This window comes from Lepidochelys kempii, chromosome 4, assembly GCF_965140265.1.
Source record: "Lepidochelys kempii isolate rLepKem1 chromosome 4, rLepKem1.hap2, whole genome shotgun sequence".
Taxonomy (NCBI): domain Eukaryota; kingdom Metazoa; phylum Chordata; order Testudines; family Cheloniidae; genus Lepidochelys; species Lepidochelys kempii.
In genome coordinates, this window is record NC_133259.1 from 112,744,381 (window position 1) to 112,763,476 (window position 19,096).

The window sequence follows — 19,096 nt, forward strand, 5'->3', positions numbered from 1 at the left end:
TAATGTTTTTCGGGGAGGTAGTATAACTATACTGATAATAGGAGTACTTGTGGCACCTTAGAGACTAACATTTATTTGGGCATAAGCTTTTGTGGGCTACAGCCCACTTCATCGGTTGAATAGAATGGAACATATAGTAAGAAGATCATAATATACACACGCACAGAACATGAAAAGGTGGAGTAAGAGGCTAATTAATTAAGATGAGCTATTATCAGCAGGAGAAAAAAAACTTTTGTAGTGATAATCAAGATGGCCCGTTTAGACAGTTGATAAGAAGGTGTGAGGATACTTAACATGGGAAATAGATTCAATATCTGTAATGACTCAGCCACTCCCAGTCTCTGTTCAAACCCAAGTTAATGGTATCTAATTTGCATATTAATTCAAGCTCAGCAGTTTCTCCCTGGAGTCTGTTTCTGAAGCTTTTCCGTTGCAAAATTCCCATCTTTAAGTCTGTTACTGAGTGGCCAGAGAGGTTGAAGTGTTCTCCTATCGGTTTTTGAATGTTACGATTCCTCATGTCAGATTTGTGTCCATTTATTGTTTTGCATAGAGACTGTCTGGTTTGGCCAATGTACATGGCAGAGGGGCATTGCTGGCACATGATGGCATATATCACATTGGTAGATGTGCAGGTTAATGAGCCCCTGATGGCGTGGCTAATGTGATTCGGTCCTATGATGGTGTCACTTGAATAAATATGTGGACAGAGTTGGCATCAGGCTTTGTTGCAAGGCAGGTTCCTGGGTTAGTGTTTTTGTTGTGTGGTGTGTGGTTGCTGGAGAGTATTTGCTTCAGGTTGGGGTGCTGTCTGTAAGCAAGGACTGGTCTGTCTCCCAAGATCTGTGAGAGTGAGGGATCATTTTTCAGGATAGGTTGTAGATCTTTGATGATGCACTGGAGAGGTTTTAGTTGGGGTCTGAAGGTGACAGCTAGTGGCGTTCTGTTATTCTTTGTTGGGCCTGTCCTGTAGTAGGTGACTTCTAGGTACTCTTCTGGCTCTGTCAGTCTGTTTTTTCACTTCAGCAGGTGGGTATTGTAGTTTTAAGACTGCTTGATAGAGATCTTGTAGGTGTTTGTCTTTGTCTGAGGGATTGGAGCAAATGCGGTTGTATCTTAGAGCTTGGCTGTAGACAATGGATCGTGTGGTGTGTCCTGGATGAAAGCTGGAGGCATGTAGGTAAGTATAGCAGTCAGTAGGTTTCTAGTATAGGGTGGTGTTTTATGTGACCATTGCTTATTAGCACAGTAGTGTGCAGGAAATGGACCGCTTGTGTGGATTGGTCTAGGCTGAGGTTGATGGTGCTGAGGTTGTTGAATGATTTCAACAATTTCCGTCCCACCATCAACCTCAGCCTAGACCAGTCCACACAAGCAGTCCATTAACTTGGGTTTGAATACAGACTGGGAGTGGCTGGGTCATTACAGATATTGAATCTATTTTCCCATGTTAAGTATCCTCACACCTTCTTGTCAACTGTCTAAATGGGCCATCTTGATTATCACTACGAAAGTTTTCTTTTCTCCTGCTGATAATAGCTCATCTTAACTAATTAGCCTCTCACAGTTTGTGTGGCAACTTTCAACTTATCTGTATGTATATATTTTTCTTATTATTATATGTTCCATTCTATGCATCCAATGAAGTGGGCTGTAGCCCATGAAGGCTTATGCTCAAATAAATTTGTTAGTCTCTATTATTATTATTATCATCTAAGGTGCCACAAGTACTCCTGTTCTTTTTGCGGATACAGACTAACACGGCTGTTACTCTGAAACCTGTATACTGATAATACAACTCCTTCTTGTTGGCATATGTTGCGTTTGCTCTGCTCGTATAACTATACCGGTATAGATGTATCAGCAAACCACAGATAGTGTAGATAAGCCCCTATTCATATGCTTCCATCATATGACCCCTGGACTGAGAGAGAAACTAGTCAAAGGTGAGGCTGAACCCACGACTCCCTTAAAGGTCCAGCTTACCCTGTGATATAGCCCATCTGACAAGTTGTTTGTGTAGATATAGAATGTTTTATGTTAAATAATCATCCCTACACAGATTATTAAGAAAACCCCACATTCCCTGCATGTTTTGTTTTGGTGGTGAGTTTGGCCTTTAACATCCTAAAGAATCATTCAAGACAATGAAAGAAAAAAAAATGTCCAATGAAAGCAACCTTTTATGCAAAGTTCTAAAATATTTGCAGCTCAATTCATGAATACATTCTTTATTAGGTTAAGGACATGGGAAAATTAAAACCATATTTTAAAAACAAACTTCTTTACTTATGTTACCAAAAATGCATCAGAAGGGACGCCTCAGTGGCATGGTCCTGACCCTAAGTTCTAGTTGGTGCAGCAAAGGGGGATAGATGTTGTGGCACTGCTGGCTGACTGCAGTGCCAAAGAGGTCATGGGACTACCGCAGTTAAATTGCCATTGCTGGCAGGACAGTTTTGGGAGTGCTATTTGCAATATGTTAGAGGTAATAGTTACCCCGGCTTGGATCAAGTGCAGTCTGAACTACAAGTTCATTCCTTCATTAGCATGCAAGCATGCAGCAGGTTGTGTAAGATAGAAGAAGTTGGGAGTATTGATGTATAGTTCTGTAATGTTTATGTAGATATACTCCATGAGCTGTGAAGTGGGAATATGACCGGGAGAGGACCTCCAGGGTGTATCAAAGAACCTGGATGTGGGTACCAAGAGGGTAGTCGGGTCCTGGACTTAATATCTACATGTTCATCTATGTGGACAAATGTACATGGTGGATCTGATCTCATGGGGGAGCCCAGGTTCTACTCATAGTCCCCATCCAGAGTCCTTCTTGACATTAGCTGGGAAGCCAGAATGGAGACTGTATCTGCTAGACCATCCAGTATGCTAAATAGGGATTTCACTTTCCTTTTAGTTTCTTCCAAGGTTGAAGATGATTCTAGGGCAGCTAGCTATGATGGGGCACGATGGCAGATCAGAGTTTTGGCAGTTTTGTCTGTGGAGGCCCCATGATTTGGCAGCAGCCGTAGCAAGGAACAGAGCAGCATAGGGATGCATCCTGTCAGTACTGTAGCAAAAACGGCTGCGTCAGCTCATTGCCATCTTTATGGACATTGGCTGTGAAGTCCAAAGCCATTTCTGACAGGAGTAGGTAGGATAGGTCTATAGTAAGCCTGCTCTTTGGCTGGCTGGGGACTGCACTTCAAGCTTCAGCCACTGAGCTGAAGCTGACATATATATTTATAGCTATATAAATTAGTTGGACTCCAGAGATATAGGTATAATTCCATTCAGGACTGTGGACTTGCACTCACGCCAGGCTGAATCTGATTTATGGAATGTAATATTGCGTAGGCTACAAGTGGAAATTAGTGTCTTCTAAACCTATACCTATGTTGCCATCGGGGGGCCGGGGGCACCAGACCATTTTGGGAGCAAGAGAGAAGCAAGACAAGAGTAACAAAACTTTTGTAAGTCACCACTGAAATGCATTAACAGAGTTAAGTGAGGAAGCTTGCACACTGCCTGTCTGCACTAAACTCTAGCTAGTACATTGTTTTTCTCTTTCACTCAGAATTGAAGAGGAAAAGAGTAGGCAGTTAAGAGTGGAATTAAATGAGCCCCACTGGCAAATGACTACCATGTTACGCTTTCTTTTGTTTATGAGGACAAAAACAACAGACTTGATTTATTTCCCCCCAGTTAAAAATCTTTAGGTGCTGTTTTATTTGTGCACATATGTCCTGCCTCCAAAGAACAACAGAAATTAGACAGCCAGGTTCAAAGTCTAACAGAATACTGTTACTGTACCTGGGAGCTCAGATACCGCTGCAGTGAGTGCTACAAAAATACCAATAAATAAAAAATTACCATACAGTAAATAGTTATGCTTAAATTTAGAGAACATGCCATTAAAAATGACAAGTGGTAATAAATGATTTAAATACAAAGGTTAGAACAATACGCATATCCTCTTTTTATAATAATACACACACAAAATGTTGAGAAATCATGTACTGTTGCCACGGGTTCTGGCTGTCATTTCTTTAGCAATGTGGACACATGTCTAATAAAAAAAAAGATGCTGCATAAGCCATAGTTCAGGCTGAATGTGCTTCTGTTTTTGGTTTAGGTAGAAATGTTGTTTCTGGCTGCGTCCTTCATACTTAGGTCTTCTTACAACAAATGGAAAGCCCTTAATTGTACCTCAGGGAATAGTTAATGTACAGTGGACATATGGTGGACAAAAGCTGAGTCTAGTAAATGAAATAAAATTATAAACAGAAAATGTGTGAATGTCTGCACAGTCTGACAGCTATGGAAGATATTGTGCTGTCTGAGTAGCTTATTTAGAATTAATTTGCAATGCGTTTCTACTCGTAGGTAAGTGTAATCATGCCGTTTAAAATACGTCAACATAACTTCTAGAAATTAATTTTGTATGTTTTGTTTGATTAAAAGAAAACCGCTAAGCTTTTCAAAGGCACAGAGTATGCACATTCATTCTTTCTAAAGTTTTTCTTCTCTATCATGTGACATAAATACAGTGTGATTTCACCAATGGAAATTAGACTTCTTGCATTTATGAAAAAGTTACAGCATTTGATTGGGGGCATCAGCATTAACCCTGAACAGCTCTTGGTCTTTATGGATTCAAGCATTATATGTGGTTTCACTGCTCCAGCAAAAGGTTAAGTATTAATGGAAAATGTTCACAGCTCTTTTACTCAAAGAAAACATGTTACTTGTAAGTTTTCTTTTGATTTTACTTTTACAGTTACATTGAATGTCTTCATTCATTTAGCCATCCATAAAGCAAATATTGTTGCACATGCAGTGGATAATAAGTCTTTTTAGGACTACTTGTGTGGTATGTCACAGATCATTAACTGCAAGTAACCACCTGACTTGAGGGAAGTCTGGAAGCATCATTACAGTGAAATAAGCTTTTATTTCTGTATCACTGCAGCACATTGATTTGTAGGAATGTCTCCATTAGCTACTGTGGAAATATATTCTCATATATTATCAGTGAGGAAAGCTGATGATAGAGGATAACCAACGTTCAAGTGTGAAAAGGACATTAATATCAGACTTTTGGACAAAGTAGGAAAAAAGTGCTCTTATAGCACTCTTTTTTTAATTCAAGAACTAGATATCGTTCAGTAAATAATTGTTTTTGTAATTATTTCTTAACCAGTGGTTAAAATCAAGACTGTAATAAAGAAGGAATGGTACAATGTTTATGCATACACTCTAACTTCATCTGATTTGTGTACACTAAATGATGGTTTACTATGCGGTGGTCAGATCGGGGGAGGATGGGGGGGAAGATGGAGGAGGGAGAATTACCATCCTGTTCAGCAAGGAAAATGTAAACATCTCCCTCTTAGATTTGACTCGACTGAAAAAATTAAGAATTTTATTTGAGATATTCTTTAAATTAATTTCATCCTAGCTTAAAAGCAATTGAATGTAATTGATAGAAGTTTGGAATTCTGAAACATGACTTTGGCTACTAAAATAGTTTAGTACTTCTGATCAGTGGAGATTTTGTGGCAGTTAAAACTAAGGTAGCAGGTTTTTGCGTGTTTTCTTGATGTACTTCACTACTGTTTTTCAAAGTAAATTATAATTTGCTGTCAGATTCTTGAGGCACACAAGACAGCAGAAGGGCAGCTAATCTTAAAAAAATATTGGAATTTGTTTCTGTCAGCTGGAAAACATGAACTAAGATGTTCAGATTCAGGAAGGGGGGGGAGAAAAGGTGGAGGGGGAATTAAAAAAGTTAAAAGGGTTGGTAATTAGAGTTTCCCTTGGATAGCCTCAATCTTGTGTTAGTTTTTTTGTTTTTGTTTTTTAAATTCAGAATTATATGAGACTGGTTACTTTTTTAAGAGAGAGTTACCATTGCAGCCTCTGTATCACCTAGTATGTATATCACTACTGAGGTATATTGTGATTTTTTAGAAGAACTTTTATTTGCCCCAGTGTGATATTTGTCCCCAGTGTACACTACACATTTTTAAATAGTCTTATGATTTGAGGGAAAATCAACCCTTACAATAAACATTTTTCAGGATATGATTTGAACTCTTCAACATTTTGCTTGATTTTCTATTTTATTTATTTATTTACTTATATATTCATAGAATCATAGAATATCAGGGTTGGAAGGGACCCCAGAAGGTCATCTAGTCCAACCCCCTGCTCAAAGCAGGACCAATTCCCAGTTAAATCATCCCAGCCAGGGCTTTGTCAAGCCTGACCTTAAAAACCTCTAAGGAAGGAGATTCTACCACCTCCCTAGGTAACGCATTCCAGTGTTTCACCACCCTCATAGTGAAAAAGTTTTTCCTAATATCCAATCTAAACCTCCCCCACTGCAACTTGAGACCATTACTCCTCGTTCTGTCATCTGCTACCATTGAGAACAGTCTAGAGCCATCCTCTTTGGAACCCCCTTTCAGGTAGTTGAAAGCAGCTATCAAATCCCCCCTCATTCTTCTCTTCTGCAGGCTAAACAATCCCAGCTCCCTCAGCCTCTCCTCATAACTCATGTGTTCCAGTCCCCTAATCATTTTTGTTGCCCTTCGCTGGACTCTCTCCAATTTATCCACATCCTTCTTGAAGTGTGGGGCCCAAAACTGGACACAGTACTCCAGATGAGGCCTCACCAATGTCGAATAGAGGGGGACGATCACGTCCCTCGATCTGCTCGCTATGCCCCTACTTATACATCCCAAAATGCCATTGGCCTTCTTGGCAACAAGGGCACACTGTGACTCATATCCAGCTTCTCATCCACTGTCACCCCTAGGTCCTTTTCTGCAGAACTGCTGCCTAGCCATTCGGTCCCTAGTCTGTAGCTGTGCATTGGGTTCTTCCATCCTAAGTGCAGGACCCTGCACTTATCCTTATTGAACCTCATCAGATTTCTTTTGGCCCAATCCTCCAATTTGTCTAGGTCTTTCTGTATCCTATCCCTCCCCTCCAGCATATCTACCACTCCTCCCAGTTTAGTGTATATATATCATGATATATATATCAACAATTCATGTAACTATATATACATCTATATATATACACACACACACATACATATACATATATGTGTGTGTGTATATATATAGATGTGTATATATAGTTACATGAATTGTTAAGGGGCAAATTACAGCTAAAATTTTATCATTTTCACTGTGCATGCACTGGTTCATTTTGTGCTTTCTGTTGCTAATAGCCAAATTGTGAAGGCAAATAGTAAATATATTTTTCTTTTCTCTTTTTTTCTTTCTTTTCTTTTCGAAAGTGATAAGCAGTTCTGTACAAAATGGACGAACATTATGGTCTCAATCTTGCAATTTGGATCTGCACGGAGTCCCATTGAAACCTGAGCAGATCCAATTGGGGAACAGGACCTAGAGTTGTAGAGTGAAGCTCTCAATTCAGGAAGTGCACCATCTTATCTTTGTTCCTTGTGTGTATGTCTTACGATCCGATCTTTGATCCCTCTCATTTCAATGTGCAGATTAGATGGTGTGTAGCTGGGGCTCTAATTGCAGGAAAGTGGGGAGGTTGTGGTGGTGGTGAGTACTGGTATAGTTCCAGGCTCCCCTCGCAAACATTGCTCCATCCACCTGGTACACTGAGATGTCACTCTCAATAGATTGTACATAACTTCAAAATATGATCATGTGTGGTCTTCTAAACTTTTTGCTTGGCTCCTCCTCGGTGGATCTTGAATGTCTCCCTGGGCTTTATGAGCTTGGATCCCTTTGGGTGGGATTTTCATGCCTTACTGAGTTCTCCATGTGCTTGGGGTGGGATTCCACCTAGGTGAGGCTCGGATGCTAACAGAGGACTCCCCCTTCCTTCTGCCTTGTTTACTTCACAGGTCAGATTGAGGGGGAAAAAATTAAGTGGTGGTGTTTTTCCATGTACTACTCATTTGTTAAACAAACAGAGATACTACAGTACTCTATAGATTTTGCTGATCTCTATAATATGATCATCCCTCTCCTTTTTTAACACCTCACTGAGATGACTGGGGCTGTTCACACCTCTCTGCTATTGTTCCAGGATTACAGGCAGATAATAAACTTGTACTAGTTATGGTTGCTTGATATTTTTCAAGGATATTTTCCCAGTCATAAGGGCTAGAAACTGTTTTTTTTAAATGAAGGAGCTGAGATTCTGTAGCTCATGATGCTAATCTCAAAAATAACTATCATTTCACCGAACCTCCACAAGATGGGCCAGTTTGATCTCTGGTGTGTAGTGAATGAGGCAAAGGTCTGACTCTAATTTAAAATAACCTACTAAAGCAGAAAAGAGGAACCCTTCACATAGTGAAATTCCTGTTTCTAGAAGTATTACAATATATATTCTCTATTGAAATTTCATTATATATTTTACCAATTTGTTAATATATCCCCATTCATTTGGAAATATTACTTTAAAATATTTTTGTCTTTTACTGCTTAATAAGTGTACTTTGTCTCATTTATGGTAAAATTCCCATAGGATGTAAGTGATACAGAAGCTTTGTGCTGGCCCTCTGCACAAGAGAGAATTTCGCCCTTGCTACATACTATTCTATCTATGAGCAGTTACCACCCTGCCTCATTCATTGTTTAGGGTCTCTGTGATACAGTAAACAGTCATATCTCATTCACTGCACACTTGTTGAGCCACCAATCTGAAGGACAAATTTTGATCTTGGTTATACAGGTGTTAAGTCTCTGGTTTTATTCCAAATTAAATTGAATTATGTCAGATTTACACTGATGTAATTGTGAACAGAATTTGGCCCAGAATGATCCTTTGGATTCTTGCCTCATGCATCTCAGAACCCTACCTCATTTGCTGGGCATCATGCAGTCTGTGCACTGAATGAGGCATAGCAAATTCAGTAATAGTATGTGATATCAATAAATAGTCTTTTGTATTATGTATATACAGAAGGGAGCAGAATTATTGTTAACATTGCTGCTTTTTGAGTTTTGGGTGCTTAACTCTTCAACCTAAACATTTGTATTTGTATTACATTAGCACTTGGAAGCACCAACCACGATCGCTGCCCTCTTCTGCTAGGTGCTATATAAACATGTAGTAACAGTCCTTCCCAGTTTGAAAGAGTTTATAATCTAAATAGACCAGACAGCTGAAGGTGAGAGGAGACAGAGTCGCAGAGAGATGAAATGATTTGTGGAAGACTTTCTTGTGGGAAAAATAGTATGTGACCACGTAAATAAAGATTGTATCATAATACATATGCAGAAAGAGGCTGAATTAAGATTTCATGGGCAACCTTAATTCGGACAGTCTTAACTGTCACATTTCTTAACTTTTGAGTGCTTGATTTTGCACCCTTAACTTTCTTTTAGTATATCTATATTTTTTATGTAATAGATATAATTTCCCCATAGGTCAGATTGTTAGGGACCTTAGTTTTTTTTTCCTTCCATGCAGCATGGAGTGTGAATTGCCTGCTAGGATTGGTTGAGGATATCCCACCTAATCATTGCATGGTCCTTGGACATTCGTGGCACCTCAGTCTCCCCTGTTCTCTGGCTGTGAACAGTTTAATCCCCTGAGGACTGAAATGCTTTAGTCTATCTCAAGTCATTGGGCTCAATGTAGGGGTACCTGGGTGAAATTTAATGACCTGTGATATACAGGAGGTCAGACTAGATGATGTAATGGTCCCTTCTGGCTTTAAACTGTATGAAATACATTTTAAGTCTGTTTTATATAGACATAGTGTAAAAAGTAAAACTCTTGTATATATTCTTTATCAAAAGAAAAGAGCAGAGACCATCAGTTATTAAACATCTATTTTTAAGAACTTGCAGAAGAGTGCTCTTTGAAATGTCCCCACTACTTCATCCTCACTAACTACTTGATTCTGACCAACAGGGAGGAATTGGAGTCAAAGGAATGTGGAGTGCAATTTGGGTGAAAGTGATCATGAAATGTTAGATTTTATGATTCTAAGGAAAGAAAGGAGACGAGAGCATCAGAATAAGGACAATGGACTTCAAAAAAAGCAGACTTTAACAAACTCAGAGAACTGGCAGGTAATGTCTCATGGGAAGAAAATCTAAGTGATAAAAGGAGATCAGCTGGCAGTTTCTCAAAGAGATGGTATTAAAGGCATAACAACAACTATCCCAGTGAGAAGGAGAGATAGGAAGAATAGTAAGAGGCCAATATGGCTCCATGAGGAGCTCTTTAATGACCTGAAAATCAAAAAGGAATCCTACAAAAAGTGGAAACCCAAATGAATTGCTAAGGAGGAGTACAAAAGAATAGCATAGAAAATTAGGGTTGGAAGAGACCTCAGGAGGTCATCTAGTCGAATCCCCTGCTCAAAGCAGGACCAACACCAACTAAATCATCCCAGCCAGGGATGAGCATGTAGGCACAAAATCAGAAAGGCTAAGACACTAAATGAGTTATACCTAGGAAGGGGCATAAAAGGCATTAAGAAGTGGTTCTTTAAAATACATCGAGAGAGATGAAGAAAAATGTAGACCTTCTGCTTATCAGGGAAAGAGAACTAATAACTGATGTCTTCAAGAAGGCTGAGGTGTTTAATGCCTATTTTGCATCAGTCTTCACTGAAAAGCTTAATGGTTACCAGATACTCAACATCATTATTAAAAACAAAGGGGAAGGAACACAAGCCAAAATAGGGCATGAACAAGTTAAAGGATATATAGATAAGTTAGATGTATTCAGGTTATCAGGACCCGTTGAAATTCATCCTAAGGTACTTGAACTAGCTGAAGCAATCTTGGAACTATTTGCAGTTATCTTGGAGTACTCATGTAGGATGGGTGAGGTCCCAGAGGATTGGAGAAGGGCAAACATAGTTACTATCTTTTAAAATTGCAACAAAGAGGACCTGGGAATTATAGATCAATCAACGTAAATTAGATACCTGGAAAGATAGTGGAACAGATTATTGAGCAGTTTGTAAGCATCTGAAGCATAACAGGGTTATAAAGAACATAAGCACTGGCTCTGTGTGTGCTCCGGGGATGGAGCACCCACAGGGAAAAAAAAAAAGCGAGTGCTCAGCACCCACCGGCAGCCCTGTGGATCAGTTCCTTCCCCTCCCTCCCAGCATCTCCTGCCTGCCACAATCAGCTGTTCAGCAGCATGCAGAGGGGGTGGAACAGGGTGGGAGGAGGTGAGGGTGGGGCTTTGGGGGAAGGGTTGGAGTGGGGGTGGAGTCTGCGGCAGAGTTGGGGTTGAGCACCCCTAGGGAATGAGGAAGGAATAGCCAGCATGGATTAGTCAAGAGAAAATCATGCCAAACCAACATAATGTCTTTCTTTAACAGTGTTACTGGCCTAATGTGGACAGAGGGAAGCAGTAGATATGATACATCTTGATTTTAATAAGGCTTTTGACACAATTCCACATGACATTCTCATAAGCCAACTAGGGACATGTGGTCTAGATGAAATTACTCTAAGGTGGGTACACAGCTGGCTGAAAGACCACAGTGGGTCACAAATTGAATAGCGGCAGTATGGTGCAGTTGTGAAAAAGAGTAATGTCATGCTGGGGTGTATTAACAGGAGTGTTGTCTTGCTGTACTTGGCACCGGTGAGGTCACAGCTGGAGTACTGTGTTCAGTTCTGGCCATCACACTTCAGGAAAGATGTGGATAAACTGGAGAGAGTCCAGAAGAGAGCAACAAAAATGATGAAAGGTTTAGAAAACCTGACTTTTGAGGAAAGATTAAAAAACTGAGCATGTTTAGACTGGAGGAAAGAAGACTGGAGGGGCACCTGATAAGTCTTCAAATATGTGAAGAACTGTTAAAAAGAGGATTGTGATCAGTTCTCTATGTCCCCTGAAGGTAAGACAAGAAGTCTAATCACAGCAAAGGAGATTTAGGTTAGGTATTAGAAAAAAACTTTCTAACTATAAGGTAGTTAAGCTCTGGAATAGACTTCCAAGAGAGCTTGTTCCGTCCTCACTGGAGGTTTTTAAGAACAGGTTGGACAAAAACCTTGCAGCAATGGTCTGGGTTTACTTGGTCCTGTCTTAGCATAGGGAGCTGAACTTTGACTTTTTGAGGTCCCTTCCTGCCCTACATTTCTATGATTCTGTGATTTCTTCCCTCTCTAATGCTACAATGTATGGGAGTTAGTCAAACTCTAAAGTACAGCTGGTTAGAAAATGTCTACCCCCCAACCCTTTCCACCCCACAGAAAATATTGACTTTTTGATAGAAAATCAAAAGCCAACTTATTTGGGTCATGAACTGAAGTACTTAGGATTCAGATATGCCACCACAATGTCTCATGGGAATTGTAATTCAAGTGCCTTGTACTCTCAGTCTTCTCCTTAGGCTGGTCTCCCTGGTCAGACTACATCTCCCAAGATGTACCACAGTCTCTCCTCTTAGTTGGGGAGATGGTGCAACCTGAGAATTGCTGTCTGTGGTTCATTATGGGAGATGGAGTCCAGTGAGGGAGCCCAACCCGTAGCTGAGAATGGAGATATGAGGCACTGTGATAGCATTTCCAAACCAAACGTTGGTTTTTGACCAAAAAATTTTCAGGCATTGTTTTTTGATGAAAAAAACAAATTTCTGTGGAAAGTAGCCTCTTCTTCCCCCTCCCAATTGTTTTAAGTAGAACTTCAGAGTTACAAACTGACTTCATTTGGAATTGGAAGTACTCAGACAGTATCAGAGACCGAAAAAAAAGGCAAATACAGTACAGTACTGTGTTAAACGTAAACTACAAAAAAAAAAAAAAGGGGGGAAAGTTTAAAAAATTTTTTGACAAAGTAAGGAAACTGCTTCCATGCTTGTTTCATTTAAATTCAGATGGTTAAAAGCAGCGTTTTTCTTCTGCATAGTAAAGTTTCAAAGCTCTGTTAAGTCAATGGTCAGTTGTAAACTTTTGAAAGAACAATCATAACGTTTTGTTCAGAATTATGAACAACCTCAATTCTCGAGGTGTTCGTAACTCTGAGGTTCTACTGTAGTTGAAATTCATTTTCAGTTTCAGAGAGTTTTTTGACAGAAAGATTCTGATCCGCCCAACGCTAGAGTGTGTGACAGATATTGTAACCACATACAGTATCTTTGGGGAGCACATCGCAGTTTATATTTAAAGCTTGAAAACCTCAAAAAATTATATTGAAATGGACCAGATAATATGAGCTGTAGAATATTCATAGCCCTTTGTATCAATACAGGAGATGTGTGCTTGTGTGTGACAGTGTTAAATCATCTGTTGGACTGAATCAACATTAGAATGAGTAGGCAGTGTCCATTGTAGAGACATTTGACTTAAATCCATTGTTCCATTTAAAACATAGTACCATGGTTGCAGATATCAGAATCAAAATACCCTATACTTGCAGATAAAGATGGGGAGTAGGGAGAAGGAATCAGCACATCCATAGCTGCTGTATAATTCTGTGTTGTTAATAAAGGTACTGTCTCCAAGTTCTTAAGTATTGTCAATAATTTTACCATAGTACCATTTAGTAAATGTTCATGGTGCTGCAAAGAGATTTCTAGAAGTCCTACTTCTGGAGATGCAGGAGGGCATTCATTTAATATATCATTGCACACATGCAGCCCCATGTTGTCTAAGGGTATCTGGATTTTACTAGAACTTGTTCATTCTATCCCTAACTTTATTAGTTGTAACTTTTCTAAAGAAAAGAGAAAAATTTGAAATAACTCATTGCAATAATAAACCTTAACTTTTATGAGAGCCTATAACTTGAACTCCACCAAATTCACCATTTTGAATAATTGTTCCTGATGGATGTCCATTGTGATGAACTGTGAGGAGAAAATTGAAGTTTGTTTTGTAAAGGAAATTAAATAAAGGAATAGTCTTTGTAAAGAGAACTTTGAATTGCCAGATAGTACTCCAATTACCAAATCATTAATTTTCTTATGTTGTCTTTCTGGTAAAAATCTATAAACTATAGCTTTAGAGAAGACTTCCAGTTTGAGAGCAGAGTCAGGCAAAACTGTTTTCAGAGGACTGAGTAGTTATTGGGGTAGTTGCATATTTCAAGTGGTTGATCACTAGGGCAATAATGTAGGTTTCTGAGCACAGCCAGTACTTTTTCCAGCTGCTTTATAGTGATATCTTGAAGCTTAAAATGTAATCTATATGGGTAAGCCACAAAAGCCACTCTATATTAAAGCAGACTCTGACAGTAAATCAGTTGAACAGCTGGCAACACTACTAACTCATAAACTTATTTATTAAAAAAAACTAAACAGGAGAATTATATTAAAAAGAGAGGAATATGTTCTACCAGACCAGTGGATATATCTTAAAACCTGGAAAGTGCTCTAGATTAAGGGCCCAATTTATGAACATCTGTTCTGGCATGTGATTCTCATGTTCTTTACAATAAAAGTGTGAAACATGTTTTCTCCCCATACTAATCATGCTTTTATGCAGTTCATAAAACTCCCTATTCAGCCCTATGCAACTGGGCCTCTTTGCTTTACACACTTGCTAGAGTAATTACTCTACTGAAGAGTAAGTACTATAGCAACTTCATAATTCCATGGTATACAGTTATTCTCACGTGTTCAAAGAAGTCATATTGGCATACAAAGCAATAAATGAACATTAAATTTTCCTTCATGTGTTTAAATTTAAACGAAAGCACTGAAGTAATAATGGAAACAGGTCACTGGATAGCAAGGGGAACAGATAAATGTCTTTAAATAATCACGAAGTCCCTTAAAACAGAAAATATTTAGAAATAAGTTATATTTTCTTGGAATCATGGCATACTCTACCTTGGACAATTACTATTAACTCATTTTATATCTTATTCCTGTTGGTGAATTTTCACATCATGCTTATTCAGGTTAATTTTTTATATTTTAATGATGTCCACACACCACCACCTTTTTTTTTTTTTTTTAAACTATTGGCGCTCCGGTTGCATTCTGGTTTGGAGCAAACCTTTTGTCTTGGTGCATAAATGGAATGGAGCCTTTCAGGGCAGCCCAGTCATGTTCTACAACTCTGGAGGCCTACTTGTAATCTCATGCAGAGTGTCTCTTAGAAGCCAGATGGTGTTAAGTGCCCACTTAATATTTCACTGTATCCAGAAGATGAGTAAGAGGCTATATCTTCTCTGAATGTTGGGGGATACCTGTGAGGTATTCAACATGCAAAGGTTTCAGAGTAACAGCCTTGTTAGTCTATCTTTGCAAAAAGAAAAGGAGTACTTGTGGCACCTTAGAGACTAACCAATTTATTTGAGCATGAGCTTTCGTGAGCTACAGCTCACTTCATCAGACGCATACCGTGGAAACTGCAGAAGACATTATATACACACAGAGACCATGAAACAATACCTCCTCCCACCCCACTGTCCTGCTGGTAATAGCTTATCTAAAGTGATCATCAAGTGATGATCATCAAGTTGTGCTGGAAATGGCCCAACTTGATGATCACTTTAGATAAGCTATTACCAGCAGGACAGTGGGGTGGGAGGAGGTATTGTTTCATGGTCTCTGTGTGTATATAATGTCTTCTGCAGTTTCCACGGTATGCATCCGATGAAGTGAGCTGTAGCTCACGAAAGCTCATGCTCAAATAAATTGGTTAGTCTCTAAGGTGCCACAAGTACTCCTCTTCAACATGCAAAGGGCCTCCCTCACTCTGGAGAGATAATTAACACCTAGGAAGATGATTCCTAGCATGAAATCATGGCCCCCTTTAAGTCATATTGTCCCATTGACTTTAGTGGAGACACAATTTCACATGCAGATTTTTTTTTTTAACAATTTATTTATTGAGAATGTTTGAACAGGTTTACAAATCCATGCCATGTGAATATCGGAGACAATACAATAATATTACAACATTGAGCTTTAGTTTAGAGAAACCGTATATCAAATCTCTGTTTGACAGGGTGTTACTAGGTTACAGAGGGAACATCTTTACACTACCCATGACATGTCATTTTTAATGATTATGTTACACTGAGTGAAATCTGTGATTACACACATTTAACAAACCAGGCATATCTATCAAATGTTAATATTCAAAAACAATTGGACTAGTGAAGCGTTTGGGTTTTTTTTGGTTGGGTTTTTTTTGCAGGTGAATGTACTTTGAATAAATGGTGTAACTACATATCTAAGTATTTTCTTGTCTTCTGTCTATTTTTCTGGGTATGTAACTGGTGTATTAATTTTTCTATAACAACCACCCTTTTTTTTTTTTAAACCATTCCTCTAGAATTTCACCCGTAGATTTTTAAGGCCAAAATAAACCACTGTGATCATTTAGTCTGACCTGTGCAATGCAGGTCATAGCAGTTCACTTTGTAATTCCTACTTCAAGGCCAGTAATTTAGGTTGAATTTAAAGCATTTCTTTTTTGAAAGACCAGCCAGTCTTGACCAAAGATTTCAAGTGATGAAGCATCCATCACATCCCTTACTCTCATTGTTATTTATTGTTTGTATTGTGTTAGCACTTAGGAGACCAAATTATAGGCCAGGAAGCCGTTGTGCTACGCACTGTGAACACATTAGTAAAAGACAAGTCCCTGTCCGGAAGAGTTTACAATCTAACTGTAACACATCACTTGGTAAATTATTCCAGTGGTTAGTTAATCTTATTGTTAAAAATATTTGCCTTATTTCCAGTTTGAATTTTGTCGTGTTTCAGCTTCTGGCCATTGGGTCTTATTATGGCTTTGCTAGATTAAAGAGCACTGTGCTATTAGATATCGGATGCAGAAAGGACAGCTCCCAGCTGACAATCTTTAGAGAGGAGATGTATATTCTCTCTCTCTCTCTCTCTCTCTCCCCCAAGCTATAGGAGAAGAAATGGGCGTGGGGAAGGATAGAATCCCACACTCTTCAAAAAATCCAATGATATCTTGGCTGTACACCAGCTTTTAAAGTTTTTTTTACCCCAGGTTTCTTTTGGCAATGACATGTGGCTTCCTGTACTATAGGATCACCGTGCCTTCTTTGGGGTATCATAAGAAAAGTTAAGAATTCATAAATTCCTCTTTAGGGAGTATCTTGCATGAATGAATTCCCAGTCCACCTCCTCCTCACCTGCCACCCTTTTTAAAGTATCCTGTATAATAGCCAATCCTTCTGTATGGTCCCATTTACATTGAGCCCAACTGTCTTCAAGATGACTTAGCCAGCTGTTTAAGGTAGCTTACACAGTGTTAAGGAGCTTCCATGTCACTGACTGCCAGGTATGGATAGGTTAGTTCTACCTTGAATGATACCTCTATAATTAACTTGTGTGCAAGACTACATAACAAATGTTAATTTATTTTATATGAAATAATGTTTTTACTTAGTCACTCTAATTATCTGGTGGAATTTCACCTCCTACAGTGCAAAGTATTAGACTTATTTCAGACAGTAGTTGGCACAGTGTGAATTGTTCAAAGTATCATTTTAGCTGTCATTGGTGAACTACTGTGCAAATAGTTCTCAAAACACAGTATTTTATTCTCAGGAGCTTTGGAAGTGTGTTAAAGTCATATTTGCCTTTTTCAGTGTGACGTTTTTCTGTGATTAAATTGTTTTGTTAGGTCAGGTATACTGAGATGCTAAGATGTAATTTGTGTCCCTCTATATATAACTGGTTGCCCTTTGGTCTGAGTTTCCCTTGTAACAAAGCCGTGAATCACAGAAAGAGCTACTTTGATAGAAGATCAAAATACAGTTAACTAGCTGGAGGTTTATAATGGAAAATATGTCAGTCTTATTATAGCAATAATATTTTAGGTGGTTTATTACTTTAACATAAAGTTTGTTTTAGTACTGAACATGACATCCCATAAACCATTGTATTCCACCCCAGTGGGGATTGGTATTTTCATATTTAAGAACATTTGCGAGTATCCAAGCTGATGGAGACCCTGGTTAGGGCCTCTTGGATCCCGGGTCCCAGTTAGGCAAGTAATCCTGCTTTCCCTCCTCATTCTGGGTCCCCTCTGTCCTAGTCCTTAGCCCCAACTTGCCCCTTCCCTTCCTCCATGTATGTGTGCATGTAATTACCCTATCCCCAAGAACTTTCCATCTGCCTCCTTGCACTAACCACTGACCTCCTCCAGCATGGAGCCCTCTTCTCTTACTTCTTTTATTCTTCTCCTCTCTCCCACCCAGCCCCTTGTTGGACGTAGTATACAGGGAGTGCTTTTAATACTGTTGACTTTGCTTTCCCTTCTCAGATCTTCAGGGAACACTGCTTTAGCAGACCAGTGTAGACTCCAGTATTTTGTTCTTATTTTTTTTTAAATATCCTAGTTGTGTTTTGAAAAGTGTGGGTTACTCTACAGGCACATATTTTATTATTTTTTTGAACAGTACAAATCTTATGAGGATTTTCAGCAGTTTCTTTGGCTGAATTAACTTGATAGATGAGCCATTATGGTTCTTTGGTTTAAATAATATGTGCACTAGGAAGGATTTCCTTTGGAGCTGTTATTCTGCTGGGTAAATAATCCTTGTGAATTAATGTAGAACCTCCTTCATAATCCTATCAAATTCAGCCTAATAAATGCTCTATTATGTTTTTTTAAATGCTTTAGTAGCAAAGACTCTTTAAGTACTCTGATGATATGTAGCACTACCATTGTGTGCTTTCATACTCAATTTATACCTATAAAAATAGGTGTGTAAATGTGAATTCTAATTCCACCTTCCTTTTTAGTTTAATTTCTCCTATCTTTAGCGCTATGTTTTGGCATTAATAAGTATTTAGGGTCCGATTTCAAAGCCACCTAGAAATGCAGATAGGCACCTAGTGAGCTTTTTCAGAAGCACCTAATCAGTAGAGCCCTACGTGGATACAACATTTGTATTTGTATCCAATCTCCAAACATGGTCCGTGGATTTAAGGCGGATATCTGCAGATTTGTAGGACTCTACTAATCAGGTCAGGTGCCTAACTGCTAGGGAGTTAAAAGCACTTAAGCAGGTAAAATGCTTTTTAAATCCCACTAAGCACCTATGTGCATCTTTAGGCATCTAAATACATTTGAACTCTGGTCATTGATGTGTTTGTTTTTTATATTAAGATTTTTTAAAA

The 19,096-nt window shown here is 38.8% G+C and overlaps 1 protein-coding gene across 4 annotated transcripts in view; it reads left to right on the top strand.

Annotated features, from left to right (window-relative positions):
• RAB28 (RAB28, member RAS oncogene family) overlaps nucleotides 1–19,096 on the top strand; it is an 89,971-nt gene that overhangs the window by 34,928 nt on the left and 35,947 nt on the right. Inside the window, exon 5 of one of the 4 annotated variants that reach the window (XM_073342490.1) lies at nucleotides 9,922–10,985. The exons of the other annotated variants lie outside the window; for them this stretch is intronic. Within the exon in view, the coding sequence (XP_073198591.1) occupies nucleotides 9,922–10,109 (188 nt within the window). The 3' untranslated portion in view covers nucleotides 10,110–10,985. Of the gene's footprint in view, nucleotides 1–9,921; nucleotides 10,986–19,096 lie in introns of those variants that run through there. 4 annotated transcript variants of the gene reach the window in all.